Below are 21,492 nucleotides of genomic sequence, written 5' to 3' on the forward strand. Positions count from 1 at the left end.
TTTTCCTTTGACAATATCTGTTGAAATAGCAGAGATCAGGAAGACAGAAGCAAACGTAAAATGAGAATTTTCATAGAATTGGTTCGCAAATGTTGTTCAGATTTCTCTGTTTCTCGCGCATTTTCAGATGTATTTTCTCTTCTTTCCTTTTCAGTACGTAATTTGTGAACCCAAAACCTGTTTCCTGATAAATTTCCCTGTCGTAAACAACACAGCTCCTACGATACAAAGGCCATCGGGGAAGAATGGCAGAAGAGGGTGCCAGCCAAGGGAACGGCAAAGGCTCTGGGGTGGAGAGTGCGACCGATGGACTCTTTCCAGAAGGAGCTTACCCTTGCCACGGAATAACCGTGCCTGAGAAGCAGTGTTTCCTTCCCCTCCCGTCAAGGGTTTTAAAGGGAGCCGGTGGAATCTCACCCTGACGTCACCAGATTCCACCAGCTGGAGAAAAAGCCTCACGGACATTCCGCGGCAAACGGTTGAAAACATTCGCGCGCTGGAAGCAAAGAAATATGTGATTCAAAGATTAGTTCGGAAGAATATTGCGAAGAAATAAAAAACAACTTTTTAAAAAATTATAGCCGGGTCATCTCCGATTACCTAGGTGACCCAGAGTATACGCCGCTGCAGTTTACCGTTGCCTATTTAGTTTTCCTGCTTATGTTGATTAGAGAAACGATTCAAAATCTATACTTGTGCAAGAAGAAGAAAATGGAAAACTTCCCTCGCAACATCCTTTGTAGGTAAAAATAAAATAAAACAAACCATATCCGCTGGAATTATATTCAGTCATGTTTTTGCCTTCTTCCGACCGTTCATTATGCGTGGTATGGCCGTTGGCATGGGTGACATACTTCTTGAATCAACATGGATGGGTGGTCCACAGACCTTGGAATACTAGGCTCGTTCGGAATACTCTTCTGGTAACCTTTAGCGCAATTGTTGTGGGAAGCCCCCATCGTAAAGCCAGGCCAATGTGTGTTGCTCTTGGGATTTCACCCTTGTCGAGGGTAACACATTGTTTGCTTCGACAGGGATGGCGAGGGTGAGGCCAGAGGCGAATCCACGAACAAAAGAGGAAAGAAACTTTCACTCACATCAACCATGTCAAATTCAGTTTGTAAGTAGGGCCGCATATCTTGGAGGTTGGCCCAGGCGGGAGGATTCTAGTGATTACTGTTCCAGCATCGGTATATTATATAAAATATATAGAGAGCCCCCACCCTCAGGTGCTAAAAATTAGCAACCGGAGGAGGACGCAACAACCAGAAGAAAAAATTCCCCCTCATCCCCCTTCACAAATAACCCTGATTAGAACTGAATGACTCCATAATTACGCACGTATGTAATTGTAAAGGAAAATATTTAAATTTTAGTTCTTATATAAAAAGGAAAAAAAGTAAAGTGCTCCCCCACGCTATGAAGGCGTATAGGAGGTGTGGGGTTATATATTTTATTGAAATAAAATCAAACTGAAGTATATTTTGGCAGTTAGTGAAAGTATTTTTTATGTTTGTTTCAAGCGTACATCGGTTACAATTGCTGAAAACATCAAAAAAATAAAAAATAAAAAATAAAAAAAAAAGAGATGGACAATTCTAGTTTCATGTCCCACAGATTGGACACTTTGTCTTAGAAACCTGATTCTCAATGTCCCAATGTCCGTACTATTTTTTTTTTTTTGTGAGTGGAAAATTCTTAATGCATGCAACAAATGTGTATTAGTCATTGTTGATCGTTGGGCTCTTTCATTTATCTTCATAATGGAGAACAGGTGTTCACAAAGGAAAATGCTTCCAACATCACTAAAATTCCAGCATCAAAATGACTTATTCGAGGATGCTGCTCTGGGAGATATAAGAAAAATTAGAAACGCTAACCTTGTAATGATATTTCTCTCTCAATGCGGAGTTGCGTTGTATTTAAAAAAGTTCCATTTCAAGGTCGGAACTTGCACACGCACCATCAAAGGAAAAGGAATTAGCGAATAAGAAAATTCCCCTTTGAAGCCTTGAACCCTGTTTTCAAATTCATCAATGCCGATATCGGTGACAGAGTGGTTAGCACAGCGCGCTACGACGCTGGGAGTCCTGTGTTCGAATCTCGGCCTGGGCATCAATGTTTTTGTGAGAGTCCCTTTCATCATATCATCGCTCATCCCCATCTTCGTGTTTAACCAAAAGCAAAAAGCGAAGTAAAATAAAGAAATCAATAAACAATCAAATTAATCAAGTTTTAAGTTACTTATAACTTGTATGTGTAAATTGTAAAATATATATGTTACTAACTTAGATAAAGGAATACTGTATCTTTGCTAAATGATCTCTACGTCAATGAAAATATTTCTGTTGTGTCACGGAGGGAAATCATGACAAGCAGTTATTCTGTCACACTGAGATGAGACTCGCATCCACGAGTAAATACAGATAACTGAGCAAGTCCACAGACGTTCATACTTTCATCTATTTGAAGAAAAAAAACAACTTAAAATTATGATTTCAATTTTTCGTTTTGACATAGCTTGTTAAGTGACCAATCCTCTCCTCATCTGTAATTCTGATACTTTAGCCTTTGATTTTATTTCGATTTTTGTTATCTAGCATCGCTTTTGTGTCACTTTTGTCTAACGGCGACGGCGATGATACGTGACAATATGATGAAATGGAAGAAAGGGCACTCACAAAGAACACACACATATCCAGGCCGGGATTCGAACTTGGGAACCCTCGAGTCGAGTCGCACCGCGACACTGTGATAACATAACCACTCCACCAAGGCGGTCGACAACTTTATTTCGTAACAAAGAAATATTTTTGAGTGAATACACGTTATGAGGAAACAAAATATCAACACTTTTCACAACAAAAATATGCAATCTGCTATTTCGTTTGAAAAATTCTACATTCCTCTTTTATAGTAATTTTCTTACTACCCACAAGTATTACGCAGCGGCAAGGTTGTGTGAAACTTTTCCAGAAACTGAAATTTCTTCAAGGCAAAACCTTCGCAATTGTCTCGTTGGCGACAGAAAGTATCCCTGCTCGTCTCCACCAGCCAGCAAGATATTTCTATACTTCAGAACCAACCTGTCAATAAACTTGCTTAATAGGCAGCCTCCTCCCCCTTTTAATGGAATGCAAGAATGTAGGGAAATAGGTTAATCTGGTGAAGTTTCGATGAGTCGACGCTTGCTTTATGAGGAAAAAAAACGGGGTAACTTCAATTGTACCGGTATATATAGTCCTCTATGCATGAAATGTAGGTAGCGCCAAGGCGAGCCTCATCAAGAGATGCTGCGGGCCGCGAGCTTGACATGGCTGACTTACATCAGTGCCCGATGCCAGAGCCGTTGTTAGGAAGCACGAGGCCCTTATATTTTGAAAAATGAATATGTATACACCTTCAATTCTTCGTAAAATTATACACTAAAACTCACATAGTTATTAATAGGGTGCGGATATGTAGGCACTAGAAATAGCTCAAATAGGCAGAAAAATAGGCGCCCAAAAGGATCAAAATACACTTAAAAAGCACTGAAATAGGCACTTAACAGGCATCCTAAAATTAAAAATTAAAAATTGCACTAAAATTGGCTAAAAATTCTGCCGTTAAAAAATTGTCACTCTTTGTGAACCGTTATTTCATATGCTTCTTATCTTACGTTGCTTTCCGCCATTTTACTGAATCGCGACGATGAGGATGGAGGATCATTAAATGAAATTGCTGAAATACCGAGTACAGGAATCGCACGCGGAACCTTGGGCCGCCTAGTCCTTTGGTATTTTGAAACCAAGGATATCTTCACAAATTTGAAGCGTAGCCACCTTATATCCTTTTACAAGCACAACAAAACAAATGAGTACTGTGACTCCTACAAGCTTCCAGTTGAAATAAAACAGGGTTTTGTCGGAGTACGAGTCAACAACCTATTTCCAGTTTGCTTACCCTGATTAAGCGACATTTGAAATTTTCAAAGATCTGACATTCCCTCAAATCTGTCGAATATCAGATTTCAGTCAGTTCAATTTAAACAAAGGCTTGCCTTCTTCAATGCAGGGTAAGTCAAAGGGGGGGGGGGAAGCCGAAGTAAGCAGAAATTGCAGAATAGGCATTTCAGGCACGGTTAAGCAAAATAGGCACTAGCCCAAAAAATAGGCACTAGCCCAAAAAATAGGCAATTATAGGCAGGATGAAAATGCGTTCTTGAACTAGAAACGCCATGAAACGAACTTGAAGCCTACGTTATGCTATAGAAGAATAGAAAAGGCAAATGGGCAAAAATCTGCACACTAGTTATTAATATTGCGTAATTATTACCCCCTTTCAATTTCCCTTCAACCATCAACGAAATTTGGCTGCGTGTAGAGGATATCAAGACAACAATTTTCCGTAATAACTATTGCTACTTTAGGACCTATTTCAGGTCCACCAGCCCTCGAAAAACATAATATTCTTATCTTGTGTATATGTAACCATGCACTGCAGATTCATTCATCTATGCCAACATACTAAAGACATGAAGCGGGATCATAGGCCAGTCAACAAGGGATGATTTTGGGGTCCAATAAGGAAAGAAATCAGGGAAAACTGGAACAAATTTTATTGCTTTCCTGAAAGTTTTCTTAACAACATATTAATTTTGCACGCCTCTACAACCCAAATTTGGCCGCCATCTTGGAAAAATGGCGCCCAAAATAGTTTTTTTTTTTGCAAATATCTCACTTGGAAAGCATTGCATAGCAAAAGAGGTTATGAGAAAAATTAATCTACATAAAATTCTCTACAAAAAGGTTCTGTGCATTTTTCTTCTAGGATGCGCCTTTTGGGTGCTAAATGAGCGAGAAATTTTAGTTTTTTTTCCTCACTCCACTTTGCAAGAGAGAAAGACAAGGAAACGTTTTTGCACTGTAACTTGCATAGGTACTAAAATACCTATTCTAAATGTTCTAAGGACTTTCTTGAAAATGTATTTTCAAGTGGTAATATATGTATATTAATCACTCGTAAACAATAATTTTATAGTATTTAATACAAAACAAATGAATATAATGTCTGTATTTCTTGCTACTGTTAGAAACCAAACCATCCCTTGTCTTTTACCAGCAAGAATTCTTGTAATAAATATGAAAAATTTCATCACAGTTGTCGTGAGCTTTCAGATCGAAGCAAAAGTTACAGACCATAATCTACCCAGGGATTTCAAACCGATGTGATGATGACATGTCCCCCTTTAGTCTATAGTAAAACATTCCCCGTGCAAGCGCGAACAACAGACGTGCTACGATGCACGGTATTGAGAACACGGCGCAGTTGGAGCGACACGTGCAGCTTGCTTCGAAAAGTTGCATTTATCTCTTAAGATTAGCTTCCGTCTCTTCTATACTCTGTCCCGGGAATCTATGGAGCCAGCGAATGAAAACAAGTCTCTGCGCAAGTAGTAACTCGAGAGGGCTCGACGAATGAACACGTGAGAGGAAACGGGGTTGCGTGGCGTGGGAAAATAACTGAAAGGACTAGCCGTTTACAGGAGCGTGTGCTGCTTCGCTCCGCCCACTCGCTTTCTTCCCTACTCTACTGTAATACACGACCTTGCTCCAGAGATTCCGAGGACAGAGGATAGAACAGTGTCGGATTTTGAACACATGAATATATTGCAATGTTCACAGATCATTGAACACTTTAGCCCAATTTTCCTACAGCTACAAGGCCCCTTTTAAGGCTTTTACAGAATATAATGCGAAGAAGCTCAGACGGTGCAGTTTCTTGTCTGTTGTGATACTTTCAGAGAGTGCTACACAGAGATCATAAAGATAAGACTTCTTCGTTTTCCACATCCTTACCTCATCAGCTATAAGGGGTACGGGGCAAGTTTGTACTTAAAGTTTTCTCTGAATTGATCTTGATTTTTTAGTAAAATATTATTTAAATTAAAACTGGATACAACGCATCTCTGATTTTTACTTCAGAAGTGATCGCTTCTGTGAATCTCTCTCATTTTGTTCAAACTTGACATTTGCCAAATGCTCAACATTGAAGACATTCCAACATCATGAGCATTGGAAGGATTGGTTTTCTTATTCCCTATTAATCTTGTAACTATTAGCTTTATACAATCAAAAGCAGGGATCCCCGATGGCGTAGTGGTAATGTTGTCGCCTTGTAATCAAGGGGTCCCCGGTTCGATACCCAGTGGAGGCACATAGTTGTTCGAATCCCACTTTAATCCAGTCCCGATTAGCCATATTGTGTATAAAGTGGACTTAAAACTCAAATGCAATCAAAACAATCAATCAAAAGCAGGGAATGGTGGCTAAGATGAGAATCACTGACAAAAGAACTGAGAGTCTTGTTTATCTCTTTATGTACGAGACTTTCGTGCATCGACATGCAGCTCATCCATTTTATCTGTGAACTGGTAACTAACTAACTAACTAACTCTCTAGCCTTCTTAAACCCGAAGGTTTATGGCTGCAGCAACACAAGCCTTCTATCTGTCTCTATCCTGGGCAAGATCAATCTTTCCCATCCTTACCGATTTCCTTTAGGTCCATCGCAACGTTATCCCTCCATCTTCGTCTTGGCCTTCCTACTGGTCTCTTACCATCAGGTTTCCCAAACAGTTTCCCAATTGCCTATCTGTGAACTAGTAGACATGCCAAAAATCCACTTAGTTAGCATTGAGTTGATCATTCCTCTGCCATCCCCACAACTGTTCTTGGAGCGCATCACGGACGGCTCCATCGTCATATCTGACAAGATCCCAGACCAAACCTTTTCTGATCGTGTTATTGTGGTTTGAATTGTTGTTTTAAGTTTACTTTATGCACAGATAGACAATCGGGACTGGACCTACAGTTTATAGTGCGCTCCAAACCACTGAGAAATGTGCCTCCACCGGGCATTGAATACAGAACCCCTTGATTACAAGGGCGTTTTATTGTGAAATAACCTTTTCGGACCAAGTCAATATGTTCCTTTCAAGTTATCTTCTATTTTTGACAAAATATATTATCTCCTGCACTCAGGGACGCTAAACTATATCCTGCAAGTACTGCATGCAGTGATAAAAGCAATTGAACCCATAAATGACATTCTATGAGAAAGAACAAATGTAAAAAATCTAGTATTATAGAAGAGAATTACCACAAAACTTCATGTAAAACATGTTTCCACGAGCTCCGCACTTCCAAATCGGGGCGGAAAAAAATACTTAAAATTTCTAGCTCATCTAGCACCCAAACAGCGCATCCTAGAAGAAAAATGCACAGAACCTTTTTATAGAGATTTGTATGTAGATTAATTTTTGTTATAACCTCTTTTGCTCTAAATGCTTTCCAAGTTAGATATTTGGAAAAAAAACTTATTTTGAGGGCCAATTTCCAAGATGGCGGCCAAATCTGGGGTGGTACAGGCGTGCAAAATTAATATATTGTTAAGAACCATTTTATGAAGATAATAAAATTTGTTCCAGCTTTCCCTGTTTTTTTCCTTATTGGACCCCCTTGTTGACTGTTGGTAGCAGAGAATCTGACAGAACGACATTCCTGAATTTAAATTTCGTTCAATTCACGTACGTTGCTTAACGTGTTTGATACCTTTACGTTACATATTTTATAAGTTTTATTAAGAGATATTCATATCCTGGAGGCTATCCTTCCTTGTCTGTCAGTAGCGTATTAAACATTTTGTCGTTTTACAATAGAAAAAATGTTAGTGGCATCGGCATGTGATTCATGGCTGTAAGCATACAGGATAAAAGTGGTATATTTTGAGGGCTCGTACTGTCAAAATAAGACCTCAACGAACAAAATGTTATCGAAAAATTTCGTTCACATTGATGTCGTTTACATGCTGTGGAAGGATGTCGGTGTTTCACAACGACACCCTGTGTTAGTGTATATCCATATACGTATATAAATATAAATGTGTTTGCTATTATATCTTTACCAATGCTCTAAGTGTATTCGGGGAGTTGTATTCCCCTCCTCAATAGAATATTTTATGCAAAGAATACCCCCAAGGCTAGAACAACTTCTCTCACCTAACAATTTTCCAGTACGAGCGCTGATCTTTACACATGGTATCGAACAAATATGAATATTTCAGTTAGTATGGTATAGTTGCGTATTTGTAGAACACAATGTAGCTTAGCTCTCCTATAACATTTCTCTCTCACCTTTCTCGCTCACCAAGGCCGATGACGCCCCCCCCCCGAAAATCAACAACTGTTATTTTTAACGTTTGAATATCGCGGAAACTATTAGTTTTCTGATTTTTAAATTTAGAATACTGAAACACCTCCTGAACACGAACATGGTGCATTATATATTCGTATATTCTCGATTGACCCTTGATAATCTTCATTAGATAACATGTCCTCGTTGGCACGCCCGATCCTTCTTTCAGGTAAATAACGGAATCAATTACAGATACAGAGATAATATTCTATGAACTAAAAATAGTATCACTTTCTACAATAGGATATAATATATCGACCTGCTCGTCTGTCTATCTGAAATGAGAGTTAAATATTGATATTTCCGATTGATAAAGGCCTGTGGAGTATCGCGTTTACCTTGTAAATGCTGCTGCAACTTGTTTAGCATCTACTGTCACAGTAGGGCGTAATTTTTAGAATTACTAAAAATATATGCTTTTGGCTTCCTGATTTGTCGGCAGAATAGTAAGAACAATTAAATCCTAAACACGAAAACGATATAGAACACGAAGAAATGGAAGTGTACAGTGTACGAGTTACAGAGGCTTAACTACAAACTTAGACACCCCTGCCAATGTTTCAAGATAGGTCCCCAATTGATTTGTACAAATTGTTCGCAAATTGAAAGATCGTTGAATTTTCAACCCTTACGTGCAAAAGAGATGTTCTGAATTGATTTCTATGCCACGCATATGAAAAATACATTACTGAAAATATAATATATCCAAAAATAGATTATATTAATTAATTTCAATTTTCCGGAAAACTGGATGTAGGAAAGTGATTTTCCTCTGTAAGATATTAGAACTCATGCGCTATGTATTTAATTGAATGGTTAAAAATGGTTTATTGGAAGGAAGGGAGGGAAGAAAGAAACATAAATAGCGAGAGAAAAGCGGGTTGGCTCACTTCATATCACGACCCCTGACTCTTGTCATTCCATCCATCCTGCAGTTACGCCCCTAATGAGCTACGAATCAAGCGTTGAAACCACTGGTAAGTTATGAATGTTTTTGTCCTCTTTGGTGTGTCATCCAATTGAATAATTCATATGCGTCTGAGTGACAAGCAAAGAAAAACAAAGAAGGGTATAAAAGGGAAAATGATTTTAAAAATCATGGTACAGATTACAAAGAGAAGTAAAACTGGAAAATTGTCATTCTTAGTGGTTTCGTCGACATGACCAAAAGGCAAACCTGAAAGGGCATGGACTCGGTGGAAGCTTTCTTCCCAGAAGCGAGGCGAAATTATAGTAAACACATGTCCACGGTGCACCCTGGGAGGTCTTTGTCCCCTGCGTGGAGAGGAGGTGGGGGCGGTAGAGAAGTACTGTGACGAGCACGCGACATTCAGTCCGAGGACTTCACCCCCTCTCGCCCCGGACCCTTGACGGGCTTTCGTGACCTTGAGGAGAGCCGAGTGTGAAATCCGAGATGTGTTACTTATGCCTACAGACCGTTAATATAGGGACATTTGTGTGAGTGTGTATATCGCTACAGGCACCAGACCTACGTTCCGAGCCACGCCTGGGAAAAGGACCACAGACTGAGAAAGCATTGGGATGCTTGAATATATTGTCGAGACGATCCGAGGACGTCCTCGAATCTACGGTCGGCAAAAAATGTCCTCGGACTGCTGATGTGTTAACACATGGATGTCCTCGTTTACACGGGTAAACCAACGCACACATACACACACACACACACACATACATATTTACTTCCGGGCCACTTCCGGTTTGCCTACTTCCGGTCCACTTGTGGCCTATTTCTGGTTTATTTATATTGCTTTATGTTTTGCAACAAATTATTACCCAATATTAAGCAACAAATTATTAGACATGTGTTGTTTTCTGATTGGTTGGTTATGACATAATGTGATGATGTGTTATATTCTGATTGGCTTATTGTTTCAGATGTTTTCAATGCGGTCTGTGCTTAGGCTATATAAAGAGATTTTGCATTGCATATCAGCCAGTATTGTGAGAGTTGTTGAAGAGTAAGGGTGTGTTCTTGCAGTGTTGCTCATATTTTTAAATACAAAAATATTGCAACTTTATATAAATTGAATTACAAATCTATTTGATTTAATATACAGAATTTTTGACAACCTGTCATAGGTTTATTAAGTATAGAGTTTTGATTTGAACCCCAAGAAATTTTATATAAATACCAAAGCCAAAAATATTAACACACATATACACACACTAGGTATACAAAACACCTTGTTGAACCCAACTGATATTTTTTATTAAGCATAGAATTTTGATTTGGCCCCCAAGAAACATAACAAAATTCTAATATTTATTTTTGTTTAACAGGTACAACAAGTTTTGAGCACATAAGCAGTTTCTGAGGAATACAAGGCAGCAGCAGCAGCAAGCAATTAACTTATAGAAGGCAGTGTGTATCCTATCTAATTGCATGGATAATCTTGACACAGGATTTTTTGAGAGAAGATGTATTTCAAAATACATAAAATCTAAGTCACTTGTTGATGATTTAAAGCTTAGATTCTTTGGCCTGTCCGAGTATGACCTGTTTGCTGTGCAGAATGAAACTGAAATGCAGTGGGTGCTTGCCAGTGACAGGCCATTCCAATGCCTGTATCTCAATTTTATCAGTGAGTTTGAAAAATTTATGTACAACAAGTACAAGAGAATTGTTGGATTGTTTGTTAATTTTTATACAGACAGGTGCCATTATAATTTAAGGTTGAAATTGTTTGACAATTATTGGTTCAACAATTGCTATGAGCATTGTTTTGAGTATAGGATGCCCATGATTGCATCTCAGAGTTTAAATTGGAGACATTATAAATATTCAAATAAAATTATTAACAAGATATCTAAATATAAGAAGATTGAATTTGTTACAACTGATAATGGGAATTTGTACAGTGGTGAAGATTTCAATCCAGAGTTTGTATCAAATTCCAACTATATATATTTGAATGAGCTTGTCATGTATTTTATAAGGCAAAAATTTAGAGATTGCACTTATGATTGTATTGTTGAGGCACTGGGGCAGAATAATTTGCATAACATATGCAACTGTGGGAGAGTTTTGTCCAGTCTCTCAGTGTGATTTCAGGCACAGGAATCTGGCAGTTGGGAATCAACAAGCAGCAGGCAGCCCTGATTATTTCAGCAGAGACAGCAATCAAGGTAAATAAATATTTGCTGCAAGTGTAAATCCCTGCCCATCATAGCCAGGCTCGGGTCTGTATGCAGGAAGAGGCAAGATATTTGTTTGAAATCTGCTTGGGTATAATTTTCTGATCTTTTTATAGCAGAGTTGTGTTACTGTTATTGGAATAGGCTTCAAATCACACACAGATACCCTAAATACTTAATATCATCATACCTGACAGAGCTGTGTTGTTAGTGGGGAAGAATTGCCATATCTCTATACATGACAGAGATGTGTTGTTATTGGGAACAGGTTTCATATCCCAACACAGATACTATTATGAATAGGTAACAGATTTTGAATAATATTTTTCCAGAAATTTATACTCCATATCCCTGTACAAAACTGTGATATGTCTTGTGAATTATCCAGACACAAACACAGAAGATAAATATATTCTTAACACCCGCTTTAGCTGTGAGTGCTGTTATTAGGTACAAGATTCAATTACACGTGATTATCTAGATATTTTAATAGATAGAAGATACATACTTAATTAAATCTATATTCAATATCTCTATCCCTAACAATTACAAATCCCACCCAGAACCTTGCCGACATTGCTACAAGCATGAAACTGAAAATAACAGAACTGTGCTGTTATTAGGAACAAGCTTCAAATCCCACACAGACACAGAGCCTTGTTGAGTTTAGAATTATTATAATAGATATTTTAATAGATAGAAGATACATACTTAATTAAATCTATATTCAATATCCATAACCCTATCCCTAACAATTACAAATCCTACCCAGAACCTTGCCGATATTGCTACAAGCACGGAACTATTGCCGTGAAATAACATCTAGATGTTTCCTAAACATAACGAAACTGTGCTGTTATTGGGAACAAGCTTCAAATCTCACACAAACACAGAGCCTTGCTGATATTTCGGAACTGTTGCCGTGAAATAACATCTAGATGTTTCCATAATTTCTATACATAACAGTGATGATGTTATTGGGAACAAGTTTTGAGGTTCAGGCACTCAAGATGGTTGAAGCCATATATTGATACAAACAAGCTTCAAATCTCTCACAAACACAGAACCTTGCTGATATTTCGGAACATAACATGTGGATGTTTCAATAGTTCTATACATAACAGTGATGCTGTTATTGGGAATAAGCTTCTCCCACACAGATACAGAGCCTTGGAATCTAGATATTTTAATAGATAGAAGATACATACTTAATTAAATCTATACTCAATATCCCTATCCTAACAATTACAAATCACACAGATACAGAGCCTTGCTTGGAACTGTTGCTGAAATAACATCTAGATGCTTCATCCCTGACAGAGCTGTGCTGTTATTGGGAACAAGTTTTGGAATCTAGATATTTTAATAGATAAAAGATACATACTTAAATCTATACTCAATATCTGCATAACAGATTTTTGATTTTGTCCTGTATGACAGGTACAGCAATTGTATGTTCCTGCCCAGCAGGGCTGTGGAAATATCCGCTATGTTTTGGTTTGTATGCAGGAACAGGCATGACACCTGCAATGGTACATAAAATTTTGATATTTGCTTGGGTATAATTTCCTGAAGCCTGTACATAATAACAGCATCACAGCACAGCTCTGTCAGGGATAGGGACATTATTAAATATGTATACAGATCCAGGTATGTATTCTTATCTTAAACACAACACAGCTCTGTTACTATTATTTCAATAACAATATCAACAAAACAAGACACTATACACAACATAGAACAATTCTATGCTTGTAAAAATATCAGCAAGGCTCCATTCTAAATATTGATTCAATTTTTCACTTCACCTATCCATAACAATTCCAAGCTTGTTCCTCATAACAGCATCACCGCACAGCTCTGTCAGGGAAGAAACATCTAGATGCTATCAACAGTTCCCTACTTGTAATTGTTAGGGATAGGAATATTGAATATAGTTTGTATCTTCTATCTATTAAAGATTCCAAGACTCTGTGTGTGGGATTTGAGCATCACCACACAGCTCTGTCAGGGATGAAACGTCTAGATGTTATCAACAGTTCCATACTTGTAATTGTTAAGAATAGGAATATTGAATTAAGTATGTATCTTCTATCTATTAAAGATTACAAGGCTCTGTATCTGTGTGGGATTTGAAGCTTGTTCCCAATAACAGCACAGCTCTGTCAGGGAAGAGACATCTAGATTTAGTTCAAACAGTTCCATGATTGTAATTGTTAGGATAGAAATATTGAGTATAAATTTAATTAATTATATATCTTCGATCTATTAAAATCTCTAGATTCCAAGGCTCTGTATCTGTGTAGGATTTGAGGCTTATTCCCAATAACAGCACAGCTCTGTTATGTATAGGAAACATGTAAATGTTGTAGAAATATTTGTAATTGTTAGGGATAGGAATATTGAGTATAGATTTAATTAAGTATGTATCTTCCATCTATTAAAATCTCTAGATTCCAAGACTCTGTATCTGTGTGGGATTTGAGGCTTAGTCCCAATAACAGCACAGCTCTGTTAGGGATGAAACATCTAGATGTTACAGCAACAATTTCGTGCTTGTAGAAATATCAGCAAGGCTCTGTGTCTGTGTGATTTGTAATTGTTAGGGATAGGGATAGGATATTGAGTATAGATTTAATTAAGTAGGTATGTATCTTCTATCTATTAAAATATCTAGATTCCAAGTTTGAAGCTTGTTCCCAATAACAGCACAGCTCTGTCAGGGATGAAACATCTAGATGTTATTTCAGCAACAGTTCCGAGCAAGGCTCTATGTCTGTGTGATTTGTAATTGTTAGGTATAGGGATATTGAGTATAGATTTAATTAAGGACGTATCTTCTATCTATTAAAATATCTAGATTCCAAGTTTGAAGCTTGTTCCCAATAACAGCACAGCTCTGTCAGGGATGAAACATCTAGATGTTATTTCAGCAACAGTTCCGAGCAAGGCTCTATGTCTGTGTGATTTGTAATTGTTAGGTATAGGGATATTGAGTATAGATTTAATTAAGGATGTATCTTCTATCTATTAAAATATCTAGATTCCAAGTTTGAAGCTTGTTCCCAATAACTGCACAGCTCTGTCAGGGATGAAACATCTAGATGTTATTTCAGCAACAGTTCCGAGCAAGTCTATGTCTGTGTGATTTGTAATTGTTAGGTATAGGGATATTGAGTATAGATTTAATTTAGAATGTATCTTCTATCTATTAAAATATCTAGATTCCAAAACTCTGTATCTGTGTAGGATTTGAAGATTGTTCCCAATAACAGCATAGCTCTGTCAGGGATGAAACATCTAGATGTTATTTCAGCAACAGTTCCGAGCAAGGCTCTGTGTCTGTGTGATTTGTAATTGTTAGGGATAGGGATATTGAGTATAGATTTAAGTATGTATCTTTTATCTATTAAAATATCTAGATTCCAAAACTTGTTCCCAATAACAGCACAGCTCTGTCAGGGATGAAGCATCTAGATGTTATTTCAGCAACAGTTCCAAGCAAGGCTCTGTATCTGTGTGATTTGTAATTGTTAGGATAGGGATATTGAGTATAGATTTAATTAAGTATGTATCTTCTATCTATTAAAATATCTAGATTCCAAGGCTCTGTATCTGTGTGGGAGAAGCTTATTCCCAATAACAGCATCACTGTTATGTATAGAACTATTGAAACATCCACATGTTATGTTCCGAAATATCAGCAAGGCTCTGTGTTTGTGTGAGATTTGAAGCTTGTTTGTATCAATATATGGCTTCAACCATCTTGAGTGCCTGAACCTCAAAACTTGTTCCCAATAACAGCATCACTGTTATGTATAGAAATTATGGAAACATCTAGATGTTATTTCACGGCAACAGTTCCGAAATATCAGCAAGGCTCTGTGTTTGTGTGAGATTTGAAGCTTGTTCCCAATAACAGCACAGTTCTGTTATGTTTAGGAAACATCTAGATGTTATTTCACGGCAATAGTTCCGTGCTTGTAGCAATATCGGCAAGGTTCTGGGTAGGATTTGTAATTGTTAGGGATAGGGTTATGGATATTGAATATAGATTTAATTAAGTATGTATCTTCTATCTATTAAAATATCTATTATAATAATTCTAAACTCAACAAGGCTCTGTGTCTGTGTGGGATTTGAAGCTTGTTCCTAATAACAGCACAGTTCTGTTATTTTCAGTTTCATGCTTGTAGCAATGTCGGCGAGGTTCTGGGTGGGATTTGTAATTGTTAGGGATAGAGATATTGAATATAGATTTAATTAAGTATGTATCTTCTATCTATTAAAATATCTAGATAATCACGTGTAATTGAATCTTGTACCTAATAACAGCACTCACAGCTAAAGCGGGTGTTAAGAATATATTTATCTTCTGTGTTTGTGTCTGGATAATTCACAAGACATATCACAGTTTTGTACAGGGATATGGAGTATAAATTTCTGGAAAAATATTATTCAAAATCTGTTACCTATTCATAATAGTATCTGTGTTGGGATATGAAACCTGTTCCCAATAACAACACATCTCTGTCATGTATAGAGATATGGCAATTCTTCCCCACTAACAACACAGCTCTGTCAGGTATGATGATATTAAGTATTTAGGGTATCTGTGTGTGATTTGAAGCCTATTCCAATAACAGTAACACAACTCTGCTATAAAAAGATCAGAAAATTATACCCAAGCAGATTTCAAACAAATATCTTGCCTCTTCCTGCATACAGACCCGAGCCTGGCTATGATGGGCAGGGATTTACACTTGCAGCAAATATTTATTTACCTTGATTGCTGTCTCTGCTGAAATAATCAGGGCTGCCTGCTGCTTGTTGATTCCCAACTGCCAGATTCCTGTGCCTGAAATCACACTGAGAGGCTGGACAAAACTCTCCCACAGTTGCATATGTTATGCAAATTATTCTGCCCCAGTGCCTCAACAATACAATCATAAGTGCAATCTCTAAATTTTTGCCTTATAAAATACATGACAAGCTCATTCAAATATATATAGTTGGAATTTGATACAAACTCTGGATTGAAATCTTCACCACTGTACAAATTCCCATTATCAGTTGTAACAAATTCAATCTTCTTATATTTAGATATCTTGTTAATAATTTTATTTGAATATTTATAATGTCTCCAATTTAAACTCTGAGATGCAATCATGGGCATCCTATACTCAAAACAATGCTCATAGCAATTGTTGAACCAATAATTGTCAAACAATTTCAACCTTAAATTATAATGGCACCTGTCTGTATAAAAATTAACAAACAATCCAACAATTCTCTTGTACTTGTTGTACATAAATTTTTCAAACTCACTGATAAAATTGAGATACAGGCATTGGAATGGCCTGTCACTGGCAAGCACCCACTGCATTTCAGTTTCATTCTGCACAGCAAACAGGTCATACTCGGACAGGCCAAAGAATCTAAGCTTTAAATCATCAACAAGTGACTTAGATTTTATGTATTTTGAAATACATCTTCTCTCAAAAAATCCTGTGTCAAGATTATCCATGCAATTAGATAGGATACACACTGCCTTCTATAAGTTAATTGCTTGCTGCTGCTGCTGCCTTGTATTCCTCAGAAACTGCTTATGTGCTCAAAACTTGTTGTACCTGTTAAACAAAAATAAATATTAGAATTTTGTTATGTTTCTTGGGGGCCAAATCAAAATTCTATGCTTAATAAAAAATATCAGTTGGGTTCAACAGTGTGTTTTGTATACCTAGTGTGTGTATATGTGTGTTAATATTTTTGGCTTTGGTATTTATATAAAATTTCTTGGGGTTCAAATCAAAACTCTATACTTAATAAACCTATGACAGGTTGTCAAAAATTCTGTATATTAAATCAAATAGATTTGTAATTCAATTTATATAAAGTTGCAATATTTTTGTATTTAAAAATATGAACAACACTGCAACAACACACCCTTACTCTTCAACAACTCTCACAATACTGGCTGATATGCAATGCAAAATCTCTTTATATAGCCTAAGCACAGACTGCATTGAAAACATCTGAAACAATAAGCCAATCAGAATATAACACATCATCACATTATGTCATAACCAACCAATCAGAAAACAACACATGTCTAATAATTTGTTGCTTAATATTGGGTAATAATTTGTTGCAAAACATAAAGCAATATAAATAAACCAGAAATAGGCCACAAGTGGACCGGAAGTGGCCCGGAAGTAAATATGTATGTGTGTGTGTGTGTGTGTGTGTGTTAATACGTTTGCCCTAGTTTTAAGTGTAGCCAAAAAAAAATATCAAGAGGGGCATATTTTTGACAGGATTATGGACAACAATCTCACAGAAGTGCCTTTTGTAAGTGTGGACAAATCAATCTGAGGGGGCTCATCATTTCACAGGAACTTCCCGAGGGCATTTTTACAAAAATCTTGGATTAGACGGGGTTCCACACTTGAGCAAAAAGCTCATATGGGCATGTTGAGCAAGTTTTAAGTGTAGGCAAATCTGCCTGAGAGGGGCTCATCATTTCTCGAGTTTATAATATATACTTTTACACTACTTTAAAGCAACAATTCAATCAATCTTCTCCCTGTCTTTCCCAAAATAATTCATTGTACTAAGCTAATTTTATTTTACACAACAACCTGAACTTGCAATGTAAATACATATTTGAGTACTGAATAATATTATCTGTTTCCTGATGGTATGTGAATGGCTTCCACTTAAAGTACTATCTGCTCTATGTATTGTTATGAATTTTAAAAAAAATAATTTATGTAACATTTCAGTTAGCAAATGTGTTTAAGGAAATGCATCCATTTAAAGTGTGACATACTACAAGTCTGATTTTGCTTGCTTGATAAAACACTAATTGTAATTAACTTTCTTTTCAGGCTTTTAAGTTCCATCATCACAATGGGTGAAGAAAATGGAGTAACAAAACCTACAGACTTGGAGAAGAAAGTAATTCGTCAGATAGAGGTATTATGTATTCTTTTGTTCAATATGTTGTTAGACAACATATTAGACATATTGGATAGTGATTTTTTTGTTTAAATGTATTTCCTCGTACATGAATTTGTGTTTTAAGACATGTATATTTTTATTGCATTTTGAAATGTAATCATGCATATATAATTTCCAGGGCTGAACAAATACCAATACTCTTTAAAAATTTACCCCGACACCAATGCTTGAAAATTACCGTTACAAGTTGTTCAAAATACTAATTAATAATGATGGATAAGTATTCCGCTCCCAATTAATAAATTTACCTACATCAAAATATACCTGTTATGTAATGACATAATACAGTTTTTCCGCATAATATTGGTACAAAATCCATGCAAACTAAAGAATTTTGCATAACTTCCAGGATATACTCCCATGAAAGGTTCGCAATGCATTTTTCTGGACCTCCTGAATGATCAAAGTGCCAGAAAAAATATCAGCTGGTATCTGTAAGTAAAATCCAACCATATCAGCCCTGATAATTTCATAGGTTGTGTGAAGTTCAAGATTATTGTAGTGTAATACCACAATGTGCTTAATTTGCAAAATTGAACACTTTCAATCTCAAAGTGATCCTATTCAGTCTGTTTTACTAAGCATGTGGAGTGTAGATTAGTAGTATTAGGTTTCATTTCGAAATAAAAAAATTGATTGTGAAGTTTGAACCTCAAGCTAAATTTGACTCATGTTTATACTACCGAGTGATCAAAAAGTCACGCAACCCATGTATCATTTGTTTTTTATTGTCTTGAATCTGTGTTACCTGGGTGCATCATTACAAAGTCACTATGGCCGTCCAGGTCTCCTGATCTCACTTCACCGGACTTTTTCCTCTGGGGATATCTGAAGTCTGCGGCCTACGTAACTTATCCACACGCTTTGGATGAACTGAAGACGAATATTCAACGTACTGTGGACAACATTTCATGTGATACACTCCAGAGGGTCTTCAGAAACATGATCAAAAGGGTGCACATGTGTGAGGAACTGAATAGTGACCATTTCCAAAATCTTTTATAGTCCCTCCATGGGTTGTGTGACTTTTTGATCACTCTGTAGATACAGTACCAGTAATAATCAGTGCCGGATCTACAAGTCTTGGGCCCCCTGCAAAATATTACTCAAAATTTTTAAATGGGAAGGGAGTTATGTAGTAGTACTGTTTTCTCACACCTGGAAAATGATACATTTGTTACAATTATGCAGTCATAATTTTTTCCTGATTAAAGATAGGTTGAAGAAACCTATTTGATTCTGGTCAAATAGAATTGATCTGGGGTGGGTGATCTGTCTGAATTTTTCCGGCTTTGTCCCCTCATAAAATGGCTCTAGAATCCACTCAGCCTCAACTCAAATCGTATGGGGCGGGTATAAAGGTGGTTGAAGGGTGGTGCTGAACATGTCACCTCCAAGATGGCAGATACTGGCCTCCCGATGGCGCAGTGGTAGCGCCGTTGCCTTGTAATCTAGAGGTCCCGGGTTCGATACCCCGGTGGAGGCACATGGCACAGTGGTTCGGATCCCACTTTAAACTGTGCGTCCAGTCGCAATTAGCCTTACTATGCATAAAGTGGACTTAAAACACAAACTCAATCAATCAACCAAAAAAAAATGTAGGGCTCTACCCCCACATTCCCTAAATGTGCCTTCATGGCAGGGAGATGAACCTGAAACATCTTTCACACGTTCAAAGGATTATGCTGAAATGGTTAAGGTAGCTATGCTGATTCCATTTCCATCTGGCGGCTGGGAAACGATGAGTCCGCGATCAGTTGATTTTTCTTCAACTCACATCGGGCATTTTCGAGTCACAAGACACAGAAAGTTCCTGGCGGGACTAAACTAATGAGTGTCAGATAAACAGCATGTTTCCAAATGTATTGTAAAATTGAGGAGAGAGAAAGTTGGTCAGTGCTTGGGAACATTGCTTCAGGTGAGCAATGTTAACACAACAGCTTTTACTTCGCAACTGGGGTTTTTGAAACTCATCGACCACCCTCCCCCGCCAACCCCCGAAGACGATTGGTGAACATGTAGAGCTATGTAGCAAAAAGTAGGTCAGCTGCCAGTTGGGATTTTCTCATATGCTCTTAATCTCTTCTTCAGTTTTACCATCTTTATCACACACTAATACCCCGCTATCAGTATAGTATGAAGTAAAGGACCTTGGGTTCAAACCCTGGTTAGGCAAATTGTCCATCGCTGTTTGTGTTCTTTTTACATTCTGTGTTTGTAGGGAACGGGATTGTGCGAGGACAGAGGTTGTGCTTCACTTATTCATTCTTTTTGTTTCAATTTTTGAACCCCACCTTGTGGAAACAAAATGGATGAGCAATTTGTCTACTATTGTATTTGCTGTTGGCTGTACTTGTTCCTTCATTCATTTTGTTAGTTTATGTTAATGATCTCAATTACCTGAGAAATTGAAGAGAGTTATGTAATGGGTACAATGGGGTACAATTCTATCATTTCAAAATTTTTCTTCGTGCATTCAAAAGTGGAATTTGTTTCATGGTTTGTGAAAAAAAAATCACAATATAAGCTTCTTTTTTATATATATATAAAAGCTAAAATATATTTAAAAAATGCCTTGTAAATATACACTGCATAAAAAACTCTTAATTTCTTGACGTAGCCTTGTATTTTTATATAAAAAATCTAAATTATGGTCATATTCAGGGTGATTTATAATTCCCTCCTGTGTTGTGAACAATTATAGTACAAGAACTACAATGCATACAGCAAAAGCGTTCATATCATTACCTAAAGAATATCTCCAAGTTTGGTACGTACCGTACGGGTGCACCCCTGGTGACGTGGCAGATATCAATCCTGAAATCAAGTTCCTGCCACACACGTCCCATCATATCGCAATCAATACTACAACTGCATGCATGATCCTTTCTCGCAGTTGTGCTAAATCACGTCGCAAAGACAGGTTGTTCTGTTCGATATTTAGTATGAAGTGTCCATTGTACAGTCAGACGAGCCACATTTAGTGAATTCTAAGATTCAGAATGGTATATGTGTGCCAGTACATGCCATGTTTGCGTTAACTGCATTATGCTGCCACATAGCAGTTAAATTTAAT

The 21,492-nt window shown here is 37.2% G+C and overlaps 1 protein-coding gene across 1 annotated transcript in view; it reads left to right on the forward strand.

Moving 5' to 3' along the window:
- Positions 1 to 21,492, forward strand: part of La (La autoantigen-like) — a 124,317-nt gene that overhangs the window by 46,108 nt on the left and 56,717 nt on the right. The window contains exon 2 of the mRNA XM_083141387.1: positions 18,284 to 18,371. Coding sequence (XP_082997513.1) covers positions 18,306 to 18,371 — 66 coding nt within the window. The 5' untranslated portion in view covers positions 18,284 to 18,305. The remainder of the gene's footprint in view (positions 1 to 18,283; positions 18,372 to 21,492) is intronic.

This window comes from Lepisma saccharinum, chromosome 20 (assembly GCF_977018435.1).
Source record: "Lepisma saccharinum chromosome 20, izLepSacc3.1, whole genome shotgun sequence".
Classification (NCBI taxonomy): Eukaryota; Metazoa; Arthropoda; class Insecta; order Zygentoma; family Lepismatidae; genus Lepisma; species Lepisma saccharinum.